Source organism: Ptychodera flava, chromosome 1 (assembly GCF_041260155.1).
Source record: "Ptychodera flava strain L36383 chromosome 1, AS_Pfla_20210202, whole genome shotgun sequence".
Taxonomy (NCBI): Eukaryota; Metazoa; Hemichordata; class Enteropneusta; family Ptychoderidae; genus Ptychodera; species Ptychodera flava.
Window position 1 is genome coordinate 5912185 of NC_091928.1, and position 15382 is coordinate 5927566.

General features: G+C 38.5%; 1 protein-coding gene across 9 annotated transcripts in view; it reads right to left on the bottom strand.

Moving 5' to 3' along the window:
- Positions 1–48: 48 nt before the first annotated feature.
- Positions 49–15382, bottom strand: part of LOC139124546 (signal peptide, CUB and EGF-like domain-containing protein 1) — a 54135-nt gene continuing 38801 nt past the window's right edge. For 5 of the 9 annotated variants that reach the window (XM_070691019.1, XM_070690894.1, XM_070690833.1 and 2 more), the window contains 15 exons: positions 14788–14904; positions 14110–14232; positions 13651–13767; positions 12854–12976; positions 12414–12623; positions 11774–11893; positions 11396–11548; positions 9999–10202; positions 9019–9177; positions 7395–7562; positions 6583–6744; positions 5550–5753; positions 4814–4966; positions 4277–4356; positions 49–3029 (listed from right to left, as the gene is read on the bottom strand). In XM_070691019.1, the coding sequence (XP_070547120.1) occupies positions 2883–3029; positions 4277–4356; positions 4814–4966; positions 5550–5753; positions 6583–6744; positions 7395–7562; positions 9019–9177; positions 9999–10202; positions 11396–11548; positions 11774–11893; positions 12414–12623; positions 12854–12976; positions 13651–13767; positions 14110–14232; positions 14788–14904 (2240 nt within the window). In that variant the 3' untranslated portion in view covers positions 49–2882. Of the gene's footprint in view, positions 3030–4276; positions 4357–4813; positions 4967–5549; positions 5754–6582; positions 6745–7394; positions 7563–8985; positions 9178–9998; positions 10203–11395; positions 11549–11773; positions 11894–12413; positions 12624–12853; positions 12977–13650; positions 13768–14109; positions 14233–14787; positions 14905–15382 lie in introns of all 9 variants that reach the window. The other 4 variants (XM_070690955.1, XM_070690772.1, XM_070690712.1 and 1 more) reach the window with 1 other exon arrangement.

Sequence of the window (15382 nt, forward strand, 5' to 3'; positions counted from 1 at the left end):
ACGCTGAATCATAATTTTCTTCTTCTCAATTTACACCAAAAGACCAGATACGTTTGTAAGGAAGGTGCTTTATTAGAAACTTGTCAAAATACACTGTAGTTTTAACGATAAAATGTTTGCATAATTTTACGCAAAAGAAAGTCGAGCATATCCCTTGCATACATATGAAAGCATGAAATATTTTCCATGTATTGCAAGAGCAGAAACGGTTGACTTGACGTTTTCTGAATTGGTTTGATTTGCAAAGCCAAATAACTTTTTGTCCGAAAATAAACTCATATAAAATACGAATAGCATACGAAACTTGATTTTACAGTTACTTTCCGTAAAATTATGCTCATATCTTAAAAAATAAATGATAGGTTGTCGGCTAGCCGAGAAAGTTCTTATGGTCACTGACAAACAAAATGTTAAGTTTTTTTACAGATATCAAAAATAATATACCCTTAAGTGATGAAACACTCCAGATATGCAAAGTCTCAAAGTGTTGTGTCAAAGGTTGTATGTCGTCAGATTTGAATCTGGAATGAGGGCAAACTTTCATTGTCGTATTTCATTCAAGGTAGTATGCGCCTTAAGGTGGTATGCATCTCGAAAGTGAAAGACTTAAACTTTTGCTCAAACTTTCCTTAAGAAATCTTTCAACCATTCACTTTCAAAATCAAGAATAAAAATCGGAGGTCACCGTGCAAATTTTGGTACTAGAGAAACAAATAACTCAACATTTACCGATATTTAAAATTCAAAATGGCCACCAACCCTGTGTTAACTCTATGGTGAAAAGTGATTTTTTTTTAATTTCGAAAAATTACGCCGGTAAAAAGTTTTCTTACACCAAGAGCTTTAAAATGAACCCCCACAAGTTGTAGATCATATAAGAACCGTAAAAGTTTGAGAGTCCGAATATCTGTCTCCGAGGCACATTCTATCTTAACTTAAACTTTTACTAAACCTTTCGTCACGTCAATACAAGGAAACTTTCAACCTTTCTCTTTCAAAATCAAAACAAAAATCAGGGGTCACCGTGCACATTTTGGACACAAACTACCTTAATTTCATACCGATATTTGAAATGTTAAATAATCGCCATCACTGTAAGACAGATGTTTTATTGTGAAAAAAATAAGACGGTGAAAAGTTTATTGACTCCGAGAGCTTCAAAGTGAACCCCTCACAAGCGGTAGACTGCATAGTAAAAATGTGAGAGTTCAAATATCTGTCCCCGAGGCGCATTCTACCTTAAATGTTATAAAAACAACACCTTCACTGATACAAAAGACATAGCATACATCTTTGATATGACTCAGTCTCCTATATATAGCTCATAAAGTAGCAAAAAAGAAAACGCCCTTTTGTCCCGTGTGTTTTCCCCAAACCTGCCCCCAAGTGCAGACTTTATTAGGGTTTTATGTATAAACATTAACAGGCTATAAACTAACGGGATAAAATTAGCGACAGACAGATCTATAGTTTCTTATGTTGTTAAACAATATGTAATTTATCAGCTATTGATCTACCATAAATAGTATTTAAATAAGCCTTTATTCTATTTGAAAACATCTTCATAAAATCTAACTCACACTACGTTGACAGGAATAATTGGGCTATTATTATAACAGTCTGTGCCGTGGGTTTACATACAATGCAAGGTATCTATGACAACAAGGCAAAGTGACGTCAGCAAGCAAGATGCCAGCTATTCTAGAAGAAAAGTTCGCAATTTGCAAGCTTTCCAAGCTGGTTACGCCAATAATCACTAAAACAAACCAGACCTTTCACTCATCACGGATGTCACTTTCTTTGAACACGTTAATCGGATACATTGAGAAATGGAAGTTTTCACAAAGTTTAAACTATTCATTACTTTTGACTAGAATCGTCGTAAATTGCGTAGCATAACGTGGAGTAAGCCTTACCCAAGTATTACTATTATTTCAAGATAAAATATATATATTTAAAAAAAATTGTCTATGATGAACTCTTAAGAGCCACGTCAGAAATGCGTGGAATAAAAATATATTTTGACTGAGATATCTCCTCAATATTACTAAAAATGAGAGTATAAAAACAGAAGCACATAACAAAACAAATAACAAAAACTAAGTAAATATAAGTTGAGTATGAAAAACAAATACAATACAAAAGTAAGTAAATATTTTTCAGAGCCATTGCGAAGTCTTTGTCACTTTTAGTCGTCTGCTCAAAACAACTCTTGAGTGATCGCAAATAGATTATCTTTACACTTTGTACAATTCATAGTAAGGTCTTAACCTTGTCAAAGAAAACCACTTTTTGACTTACAAACGTCTTTTTAAAACATGTCCGGCGTCCCAAGAGGGTGAGGGAATTTCGTTCTTCTGCTTTTCTTGTTTCAAAAAAATAGGTAAAAAGGTACGAGCTTTCTCTAAGAATTTTGCTACACGTGGAGAAGTTTTTGCGATAAAGTAAATTTGATATAGGCCACAAACTGTTGGCGGGAAACTTTCTCCTCCTGAGTTGTCTAACTTTCAGCGAATTTGTGACCAAATTGTGGTTGTATGCTGTTTAAGACAAAATGTTTGTGAACATTAGATTCTGTCCAGGAAAAAGACGGGAAAGACTCCGGTAAAAATTCCTGAAGTAGCAATTAGCGTGCATCCACTGTCCGCTGTTATTAAACGGTGCTATCTTAGAGCACGCTGGAGACACAAAATTAAAAAGCGCGGGAAAAAAAGAAATGTACATTTGTTTTGCTGCGGGTCACCACGAGGGCGGGAAAGACTCGTACTCTCAGGGTAGGCGGACGTTCAATTTGACACAAGCAATAAAAATAACTCCAGGTTCACTTTTTGAAAGATAACTTGAATTTAACTCTAAAACTGTTCTTGAATAGACTCAATATATCATAAGGGTCTGAAGAATCTGGAAACTTTGGAACGAAGAAGTTTAATGAAGGACTTGGGAAACATGGTCTTCGAGTCTTCTTGTTTTGTAAAATAATGTTCCGGAAAGGCGATGACGTCAAATAATGCCGCAACGAGTCCCTTGTCCTAGAAAAAAACAACAAAAACATACAAATTGAAAATTGATGGCAGTAGGAACTACATGTGGAATTCTTCAAACTCTTGTTTACCACATTCTGTGAATGCTTGTGTTTGACTGCTATAGAAATGCGATAGAAACTGGAATTCAATCTACGTTTCACTCTCATCGGAGTCACCGTTGATGGCGTGTTCCTCTCAATGATAACTTTACGTATTTTTCACAAAAGTGAATGGAAGATCTTGGTGCACAAATTGAATTCTCTGAGACAGCAGTGCTACCGGGATGGTTTGGTACTCCAAAAATTAGAGATCATAGACTTCAGAATTTTCAGAGAAGACGAATGCCCTTTGGCATTTTCTGGGAGATTATCAGACGAGAAAACACCATTTATCATAAAGTCTAAGAATTTTTACATCGGCCTAGGCAGTCTTTAGAATGATACTTCTGATCAGTTCAAGGAATTCCTGTATTTTTCTTTATGTAACAAACCTCAATAATATAAAAAGTAAGCATACATTTCGACAAAAAAGTGCATGAGAGCCCTTTGTGGCGGGACCATGGATTGTCTGAGTATCAATTTCCCAAGAGTGTTTGGCCCTTGGTCTGTTATCAGTTGTGTTGTTGCCACGCGAACAACAATATTTTACTCCTTCGTCACATAGAAGCGTGACCGGAAAGTGTTGTTTTAACGTTTCGGAGGAGTGAGTGCGTCCTAGTGTATGTGTGATCAGCCAATATCGACCAATTAAAAAATTTCAAAGACTTTTTTGTCCGCAACTTCACTTTAACGCTTTAACTCATAATGACACTGTAAAATAGCATTGAAGCAACGAAGGTAGTATGGAATTGATTTATCGCGTATTTGTCTTGCATGAAGATTAGCACATACTGACGAAAAGAAGAGCAACGTGGGGCGTTCATATCGTTTGAGAGCCAAAACACGTTGAAGATAATACGTAAATGCAATTACAATACAATCGACATAGCTCTCTCTCTCTCTCTCTCTCTCTCTCTCTCTCTCTCTCTCTCTCTCTCTCTCTCTCTCTCTCTCTCTCTCTCTCTCTCTCTCTCTCTCTCTCTGTCTCTGTTATATACACTCCCCAGGCTGGTTTATGCGACCTCATTTTCGGAATCGGACTTGTACCTGTGGCCAATGAATGTGATTTAAAAATGCACGGTAACTGCAAAATAAGCAGCAAACACCCTTCAATCGATCAGACGACATGAGAGAACGAAACAAAACACGAATTACCTTGAGTATTTCCTGATGGTGATCCGATTCATACAGACGACCATCACGGACAATGTCTGCGATGAGATCTTGATAATTTTCTGTACATCGGCAAAAAAAAAATCAGCAGTTTAATGTAAAGAGATTCAGATCCTCCCAATTTTTGTGGGTTTTTTCATTCTTGTAGCAATCATATTTACGTTGACAGATGTAACAAAGAATCACTCGCATTCGCCAACTTTATTGCGCATTTACAGAATGTACAAAAAACGCACAGCTACATTCATGATAGGAACGGAAAGGGGGACATCCGTGTCAAAACATGAGGTAAACATATTACCAGATTATAAAACCAAAACTTTCGGTTCACAATGGCTGCCATCACAGTGTTAACCCTCTAGAGGAAAAATAATTTCACAAAAATAGGCAATGAAAACTTTTTTGCTAACCCCCACAAGTGATAGACAAAAAATAGTATTGTAAAAGTTTGAGAGTCCGACACCAGATGAGGAATACACTACTGGACGTGGATTCGTCAAATTTCCTAAAGATACCTACCATCATAGGTCACATATGGAATCTGAAAACCCTTTGCGCTGACGTCACTGTTGGTTTTAAAGCGGATCCACAGCCTGCGTGATCTAGCCGTAAAGGCAATGGGCACACTGTACGCCTTACAGGATTCATACGTAGTCACCGAGTAGGGACTGGCTGTTGGTCAGAATATGTAACATTGCAAATTTAATTTCTTAATAAGGCAATTCGCCCAGGAAAACCCCATTCTCCAAATTTTACTCTTTAGATTACTTAAACAATTTATCGTGTGTGGGCGGAGTCCAAATCATATTTCTTAGACGGATTTCACTTTCTAAACTTTCACTTGGGGGCGGGGGAGGGGCTGAGGTCAAATGCAATGAATTTCACATCCCATTAAGTTTATTAACAGTAAATGGTCCCTAAAAGATACGAAGTTTTAATTTTTCGCTATTTCGATCTTTAGACCTATATCATATGTTCCTATTGTTACTAAACACATGTCTTTGTTCTTATGTCATTTGGTTACCGTCTGGTAGCACATAACACCGCCAATTTTCGAGTTCACTTCGAAAGGAGAAATAGTTTGCAGCAAATGAGATGGGTGGCCGGCCGAATGATTAAATCAAATCAGGTTTTTGTAAGTAGATAATCAATCGATCAGTCGATCAATCGAACGATCAATCAATCAATCAATTAAAATACCTATGCAGGAAATCGATCATGTTACTATCTTATCTATCGAAAGTCGTCTACTTACAAGACTTTCTCATGACAAGCTGATCACCGCAGGGGTCATTTTGGTTGTTCTCTAAGAAGATCTCTGGTACCACCACTAAAATGCGCCTTCCCTTGGGCGGTACGATGCTCCATATGCACTCAATATTGGCTGGGTAATCCCCAGGGTAGTTTGGACTCTCAATGTAGCCGGTAAAATCGTCGATAACGCCCCCACACGTTCGATCTGTCACGTTATAAGTGCAAAATTAGTATGAATAAAATAATGACATTGTCATCGGTCTTTGCTCTTGAAAACAAACAGCGCTTCTTCTCTCAAAGGTGTATTGTAATAAAAACTTGAAGTGAAACACAACTGAAAGGAACAAATTATGCAATACTATTGTTGAAAAATTGAATCTGGCCCGGACTGAAACTCGGTTGTCAACTACAACATTTATTATATAACCATTACGCAGACAGACGTTCTGCTCAGAGGTTTAAGCATGTTTACATTATGAGGTAGTAGAACAAAAACTGCGTTTAACCGCAACTCCTCTACCATCGTGATGGAGAGACTGTGATTTCACAAACAGAATAAAATATGTGAAATTATATTACAGCTATGTCAGTACCAGTTAATTTGTGACGTCATCCCCGCATATTATTACTGATAACGTATCGGATTATAAAGTATTGTGGCCAAAAATGTTTTCTACATCTACTAATTCACTAGCATTGCCAAAACCATAAATAATAGCAATAATGAACCTAATCCCGGCCCATTATGGACGAAAGGAAACTTTGCACAACATATTGAATGTACATTATGTTTGTGCAAAGTTTCCTGTCGGCCGTTATGGTCCAGAAGGGGTACATTTTTGCGTACATACATTGATGTTAGAGCCATTATGGAGTTTTAATACAAGTGATGCTCATATTTCAATTATATACATCGTTTTGACAAAATTTATTCTCTCAACAAAGCGAAGACTTGTTCTGTCACATTCTGTGACAAGGCAGTTACGCGAGATCTCATTCGGTGAACATGATTTCACACCGTTGAGGGCGCTTACCTTTACAAGCGGTCGGCTCAGAGGCGCCCCGTTCGTCGGTGGTCGTGCTACCAGGACATCGGATGCAAAAGTTTTGGGTGAAGTCTGGCTGGTAAGTTCCTATCGGGCACTCCTGACAGGAGTGTGTGGAGATATTATAGTAACTGCCGGGCACACACCGTTCTGTTTGCAATGATGGAAAATATGGTTTCGGCAAGGAAGAAATAGGCAAGAGAGAGTCTATTTATCAGTAACATTTATGTGTACGAAAGGTCTCTGTCGGTAGGGTCGACATACAAGCTTTAACTTTGACATTTGTAGCATGCGCGTAATGGTGCGCAAAGAACATGTTCTGCCTCTCTATGAGATGGAAATAACCTCAATTCACCAAATTTGAATCTACAAGGAAGAGTTCAGAACTCGGACAAAAGATTATACATATGTTACAGTATCTCATTCACCGGAAAGCAATATTTTTCCATAACAAAGTCTCAGCCAGCGATGTAAAACTATACTTTTGCCAGATATCGAATATGAAACCAAGTAAGCAAATTCCAAGACGTTTGACTAATCACCATGGTAAATTAATGAGGCACGTGTTGCTGTATTCAAATACAAACAAAACATTATCAAACAGCTCTTTTTCTAAATCTGTTTAAATTAACTGCGATCAATATTTACAATATCAAAGGATACACCGTTCGGGCCGCCTTTTCGAAAAGAAATCTTTGACAATTTATAATTTAGTGTCGTTCTTATTTTACGTAAGAAAAGCTACGGGTTGTTTAGTGACATAAAGAACTACAAAACTGGATTTTTATAAAGCTAATCACCTCTCACTGTGCAGTCTGCGAAGTTAGTGCTCCCAACGGCGTTCGTTGTTAAACCTGCACCGCACGGGAAACATGACGTCCTGCCCGGTTCGGGTTGGTAGGTGCCGAGTATACACGGTGTACATGGTTTGAAACTGTCAATTGAATTCTCGCCAGGGGAGCATTGACCTGTGCAATGATTAAAAAGATTAATATCTTAAAGAGCCACTAGCTTAACAAGATTGGAACTAATTTGAATTGGGATGATTGGACGGTGAAGTAATGTCGGTTTAATCTGCAAATGTAAGCTCATCTTCTTTCCTTATTAAGTTACACACTTGTTTTTTATGAGTAATTTGTAATATAATTGCAACATTCAGCCATAGGGCACTTAACACTTTTGAGAAATTTGAAAAATATGAAGATCCAATCATCACAAATTAGTTCCAATCGTGTTTGATGATTCTTTTCGCTATTTTATGGTTTTGTCCACTACGATTTCTTGCTAAACTCCAGACAGCATGTTGAGATGCATAGCATTCAGAATTGCAACTCAGCCTGCTCATGTGCAAATTGCATAATCATTGTTGACAAGTGAATTCTGCCGCAGACTAGAATTCAATGTAAACAATAACTTTGCAATATACACATACGGGTGCTGTGTTTACAAGCTAAATAGTAGGTGTTTCAACATGCTTACGACAGAAGAATAAAAATTTGCAATTGACATAGAAAACAAAAAAGTGACAGAAATCCAGCTTTGAGCCTTAAAACAAGGGTTCAAATAGAAGTGGTTGTTTTTTTTTTGGGGGGGGGGCACGACAATTTTTGAAAAAGTTATCAAACACAGCAACAATACTATCGTTGCATGTAGCAGACGATGGCTGGGAATGATACCGGGTCATGGAATCGAATTATGTATTGAGGGAACTGGAAAAAACTCTCTTCTAGAAAAGAATACAAATCAAAACTACAGAGGTGTTCTGCACAAAATAAGAGTTGGATTTTTCAAATTAGTGATTAGGGCCTCCTCGCATACCAATTCTTTTTCTGTAGATAGAATTACAAAACTCACTCAATACCCATGATCTAATACGCTTTCACAGAGATATTACTGGGCAAACAATGAACACGATTGAAACTAATTTGGGATAATTGGATCTTCATATTTTTCAAATTTCTCAAAAATGTTAGGTGCCGTATAGCTAAATGTTGCGATATTGCAAATTACTCATAAAAACAAGTGTGTAACTTAAAAAGAAAAGCAGATGCGGTTACATTTGTAGATGAAATCGACATTACTTCACCATCCAATTATCCCAAATTAGTTCCAATCGTGTTAATGGTGCTTTGGCGACTGTCAACAACTTTTGAAAGGAGGTAGACGACCGTGATGTTATAAGAGACCAAAGCTAAGAATACTTTATGTAAAAAGGAGGAAAATGTTATAGCTATGGCTCTCACAGTGACAATACGTATCAGAGGAGACAAAGTTGTTACGAAAGAAAACAATCATAGCAAACGATAACATTACACTCGGAAAGGACAATAAAAAATTCACTCATCCTTTTTCATGAAATGCACCGCATAAAGTTGGGCTGAGCATACTTACTACCACATTCTGAGATGTTACGAGCATACTTACTACCACATTCTGAGATGTTACGAGCTCCCACAATTCCATTGCTTCCTTCTGGGCATTTATTGCACGATAGCTGGCCCTCCTTTGATTGATACGTGCCGGCAGGACATGGTACACACGTATTTCCGTCGATGTCGTAGGAAGTACCCACACTGCAGGCGACTGTCCAGTGAAAAGGAAAAGACCAGTTTTACTTTGCGATTATTGAATACAGATATGTTAGTTTGGTCGTCTCGAATTTGCAGAGCATGCTTGCATAGAAGGTGAGAGCAATCAGTTAACTTCACTGATTGAAATTCAAATTTGCATAAGTTCGCTTGCTTTTATGGCAACTTATTGCCTACCCTAAAACGTTGCGTTAACCTTTCAATATCTTGGACAAGACCAGGAATCCCTGGCACAATTAAGATTCATTCCTGGAGCTCTAGGTACTGTGAAAATCCGAATCTAAAATTCAAAATATTAGAAATTAAAGGAGGTGCTGAGCTTGTTTAAGATTATCAATTTTAAAAATATAAGATAAGCAGCCTTCTTACAGGCCTTAAAACAAACCCGTTAAAGTCTTAATGCACACGTCGTATTGACCTTTGAAAGACTGGAAATGATATTTGTCCCCATAACAACTCATCGGTTGCTTATTTAGATACGGTGAGGGGTGTAACCTGCTCGTCCAATGCCCTGTATATAAATCCATAATCACCATTGATTACAATGGATTTGGCCCAAATTGTGGTTGTGAAAGTGTTAAAGTGCGGTTGCTCTACGAGCACGATCATTTAATGAAGTGCCACGTTTATCTCGCTAGATGCTTGTAGTTCTTTTATTTGGGTTTCGTACATCATAAATGCTTATGGAAACATTGACATTTATCAATATTGTGCCAAAGTACCTGCGTCTCTGGCTGTGTTTTCAAGATGTACGGTCAAGTAAAACGGGGATCGTGTATAAGCCTAGCCTACCTAACCCGCGCGCATGATACTAACCGCATTTGTCTTCTCCGTACACTTGTCCTAGCTTGCAGAAAGGTTGATCGTCTGACGGCCGCAAAGACTTCCTCACCACTTCATATTCTATGCCAGAAAACTTAATCAGAAACTGCTTCTTGTTGATCGACCGCCTGAGGGTGTTCATGGTTCGTTTCAGACGCCGCCTAGCCCTCTTTTTCGCACATTTCACATTGCAGTCGTCTAGTTGGGGAATAAAAAAACATTAGCCTATTAGCAAAGGAGCAGTCTTGTTCAGTATAGAACGAAAAACAGCAAAAAGCCATCGATAAGTATCCTAGATATGCCGCGAGGAAGAATTACGGGTAGTAATAATGTGCATCGAAACTGAAATACTTGAGCTTTCAGTTTGCTCAAACTTTACCTCGGAGAGACTGTCCATCATTCTTTTACTCAATCATGAATAAAAATCAGGGAGCCAAAGTGCACATTTTGATATTAGAGAAACAGACGACTCAACATATACCGATATTTGAAATTCAAACTAATGACCGTACTCCCTGTGGTAACTCTACGGGGAAAAGTTAAAGTTTCCATTTTCAAATCGCTAAGAGCAAAACTTTAATTACTCCAAGAGCTTCAAAATGAGCCCCCTCAAACGACAGACCAGCAAAGTATTGGAAAAACTTGAGAGTCCTAGTATCTGTCGCCGAGACGTATTGTACTTTAATCATAAGGATTACAATATAAATCTGTAGTCACTATAACCACAGTGGAGAAACTCTACTGACCATGCTATAACGAGAATAAAAGATGTTTTTGTAACCCAATTGATGACGACTAGTAAAACACGCTTCAGTTGTGCCACTCATGTAGTTTTGAAGAACAAAAGTTCCCCTCTTTAGCCAGCCAGTAGTCTATCCAGGGTGTAAGCAGTAAAAACACACAGAAAATTTCACACAGAAATGAATATGCCATTATTGACAATTTTCCCACACAGCCTGCTCATTGCCGTAACTGTATGCTTCAAAAAAATACAATTTTACATCACCACATGATTCAATGGTTGTAATATGACTGTTGTAAGGATGTATCTTGATACATTGTAAAAGTCATGGCTATATTATGACATTGGATAATATCAGAAATGGAAAATTTTGAATCAAAAGCTTCTGTTTTTCTCGCTCGCACCGATGCAGAACAAATTATTTATGGTATTGAACAGAAATATGCGCATGGGCAAACGGTCTAGACTTTGCGGTAAAAATTGTATATTAACTTACAAAATAATGCATGCATAATAATCGGGTACATGTTTAATCTTTCCATTCATGATAAAACTCATCAAAGTGAGTGGCTTTGTCCTTTTAGTTTATTGCTAAAACTAGATAGCGACGGATACGATACGGTTTAAGGAACAATGTAGGCTTCCATACCTGTTGGTGTTTCAGCGTTCATTTGTATTTCGAATTCAGCAGTTACCATGGCGCCAGCCTTTTTCCTAGCTCTACGGTCGCGCCGTCGAGTTCCGCATTTTAAAGTAACGGAGTTGATCTGACACAAATCAGAACACGGATGCTGTCTTTGCTCTGAAAAATGAAGGCAAACAAACCATAACAAAGGCTCCGTGTAAGACATTATGAGGTAGGCATGATAAATTGTCTCAGTATTTTACTTTATTTGATTCAGAACAACGCTACATTCATACATGAACCATCTTCTTCATCATTAAATATGTGGATTGCGGTCGGCGACAGAATATTTGAAAATTTGAAAGCAAATGAGAGTTCAGCTAGTTGCAAAACTTGCCATACCTGAGAGTTGCTTACTCAATGCACTTTGGAAACGCTCATTGGTCCTTTTGCGCAGACGACACTTATCGGCAGAGAAAGAAAACTCTGCAACTTTCTTGAAGGATGGGGCATCTACGTCCTCTAGGAAGAAAAGTGTCCAAAAGTTTAACATGTCCGGCTATTTAGGGTAGTATGCAAGTGGAAAGTGAAAGACTTCACTTTCTTCAAGGAAACGTGCAATCATTCCCTTTCTAATACAACATTATAAAACCATGCAGATTTTGTTCAACATGGCCGCAATCTCAGGCTGTTATCTATTATAACTATGGAGTACAATAGCATTTTTGATTTCGTAATATTTATTCACTCCAAGAGCTTCAAAGTGAGCTCACACAAGTGACAGATCAGAGAAGCATTGTAAACATTTAGGAGATCTGTCTCTGGTGAGCGTTATAACTCAACAGAAACGATGTTTCAGGCTGGCGAAAACAACGAAAATGGGTACTCAATGGACGTACTGAATCTACACACACGTCTGTAGTGACATATTTGGCACGTATCGGAAGTGACGAATTCGTCGAGGTTAGAACAGTCGTAAATGGTGCACTGGTACGTACAGAAAAAGGAAATGTTTAAAATAAGAGGTGACAACGATATTTACCCGAACACGACGGCATCGAAGAGTTTGACATTTCGTGTGGCCAGATGAAACCTGTCATGTCTCCACAACTATAGCTGAAAGTGTCCTCTGACTCGGCAACGAAGTGGGCGTTGTACTCACATGACAGACTACAGACATCTGCATTGTTAACCTTCTTACAGTTCAGGATAGCCTTGGCAGGTTGCTTCAAGGGCGTGCAGGAGGAAGCCTCTGTCACGCAAATAAAGAAATGGACAAGTAAATAACAACGGCCACAATAACGACAATGACAGCAGAGACAACAACGAGAAAGAACCAGATATGAACTGAAAATGTTCACGTGATTCAGTATATATTGCAGTTTTCTGTAAAGTTAAACGTTTGCCACATCTTTTCCACAACACACTTGCTATCTTCCACCTGCCGGTGCTGACACCAAGGAAAGCGCTGAGTTTACTCACCCATGCAGTCTTTACCATTAGCGTGTAGTTTATACCCAGGGCGACATTCGCACTGATAACTTCCGGGAAGGTTTACACATCTGTGTTGGCACCCACCATTGCCTATGGAACATTCATCTCGATCTGTTAAGTGGTATACGAATGAGAATCAGGGGTTTTGGGCATGTTCATGTAAAACAGACAGATACACTACATAAATATTTACATATTTCCATATAAACATATCAACGTAAAGATTCACAGAATTGCCGATGGATTGCTTGATGGATGGGTGGATAGGTAAATAAATGGATCGACAATAGATCAATAGATCAGTGTTCACCAATGCCACCGGAGTGATTCGTGGAACCATGGATGATGACGGGAGCAGATCAATAGATAATGTAGATAGACTGACAGATTGATAGGCAGATACTGTTATAGATAGACAGTTAATAGACTGATTACCCTCCTGCGATTGAGGATGACGTCCTTAACGGGAGAGAGAGAGAGAGAGAGAGAGAGAGAGAGAGAGAGAGAGAGAGAGAGAGAGAGAGAGAGAGAGAGAGAGAGAGAGAGAGAGAGGAGAGAGAGAGAGAGAGAGAGGAGGAGAGAGAGAGAGAGAGAGAGAGGAGAGAGAGAGAGGGAGAGAGAGAGAGAGAGAGGGGGGGGGAAGGGGCAGACAGACAAACAGACAGACATATTACAAACTAGCTGCCATACAGACAGACGGACAGAGGGAGACAAAGAAACAGACAGCGATTGTGAAAATTTAAAATAATCGTACGAAAATGCCTCCTAAAATTGTAACGCATTACCTCCACAATGGGTAATGCCATACTCTTGGTACCCTCTGTCGCAAAAACACTCGAAACTTCCAGGTGCATTAACGCAGGTGTGGTCGCACGTGCCATTGATGGCGCATTCGTCTATATCTACAGAAAGACGGACAATATTATTGGTGCGAAATTTTAATGATTGCTGCTACTCTCTAAGAATTGTATGTGTATGTTTTGTAACGTTGTCCTCATTTGTGGAGTGTATTCACGCAGAATCATACAAGTCCCTCGCAATATCAATTTGGGAATACCTCACACTAGCGTCACTGAAACTTAAATGAAGAAACACGCCGTCACTGTTTAAAACGTAGTAACGCATTGCTTGAGTGAATCTTCCATCGGCATGAATGCAAGCGTCTATACCTTTGCCAAATATTCACTTTGACTTCATGTTATTTCTATGATGCCCTTCAGGTATGCAGAACGAATTCAACTTACCTCTGCAGGTTTTTCCATCAGGTAAGAGTTTAAACCCATGGGGGCAGCCACACTCGAAGCTACCAAGAGTATTTTTACATTGGACCTCACAACCACCATTATTTATTGCACATTCATCGATATCTACCAGATTGAGAAATTTGAAATGGATTAGACGTAATCGCAGTGTATGACAGTAAAAGCATACTTCAGTGATGCTAGGATTTGTAACTCGTACCTCTTTACGAGCTTATGATGCCACTCCTTTCGAACAAAAAACTGAATAAACTTCCGCACATACATAAACACATGCCACATATAAGCACATGCTTACATACAAACATATAGATATACATACATTCATACATACATACATACATACATACATACATACATACATACATACATACATACATACATACATACATACATACATACATACATACATACATAGTAGATTAAAAACGTGACAAAACAAGCCATATATGCCTACAAAAATTTCTCGTAATTTGCCATTACGTTGGTTTGTGTGCCATTCTCGCTATATTAATTTGCACAGGTGGTCGCGATCATATTTTTCATGCAAGAATTTAGCCTAACGACTTTTCAGGATTGCACATCAAACATAACTTGCACGTTTTCTTGAAGCTATGTTATTTGCGATACTAGAAGAAGTCACACTAAAGGACAGAACCATACCTTTACAAGTCCTTCCATCGGGTTGCAGAAGGTATCCCGCCGGACAACTGCATTTGACTCCCGTATCAGTGTCTCTACACACACGGTCACATCCACCGTTATTAATCCCACATGTTTCTAGGGAAAGTAAAGATGTGAGGGAAAACGACACCTAGATCCATATCATAGATATGTGACATTAAAGATTGCCACCAGGCGACAAACTCTAGCTTACAAATTATTCTGTGTGCAGCTCAGAGTTTACTATCAAAATTGGTACAATTGGAGTAGTTCGATTCTACTGTTACCAAGGTTACAAAGATGTAAGTGATTCGATTTTCAGTATCTTTTAACTACAGTACCCCTCTGGAGCTATGTGCCGACATTTTTGTTAAAAAAAGGCTTTCCTCTGGAGAGCATAATATCTTTTTCCTGTGTTAAGAATCTGTGCAGTGTATACATTTGATGCTCAATGGAAAGAAATGGCACAATTGATTCTTTATAATTTAACGTATCTTAAAATCTACGCATCATTCTAGTATTTACTTAAGGTGCGGTTTTGGTGCAAGCGTGAGCGTTTTCAAAGGTACTTGGCGACCGTTTTCTTACCACGGAC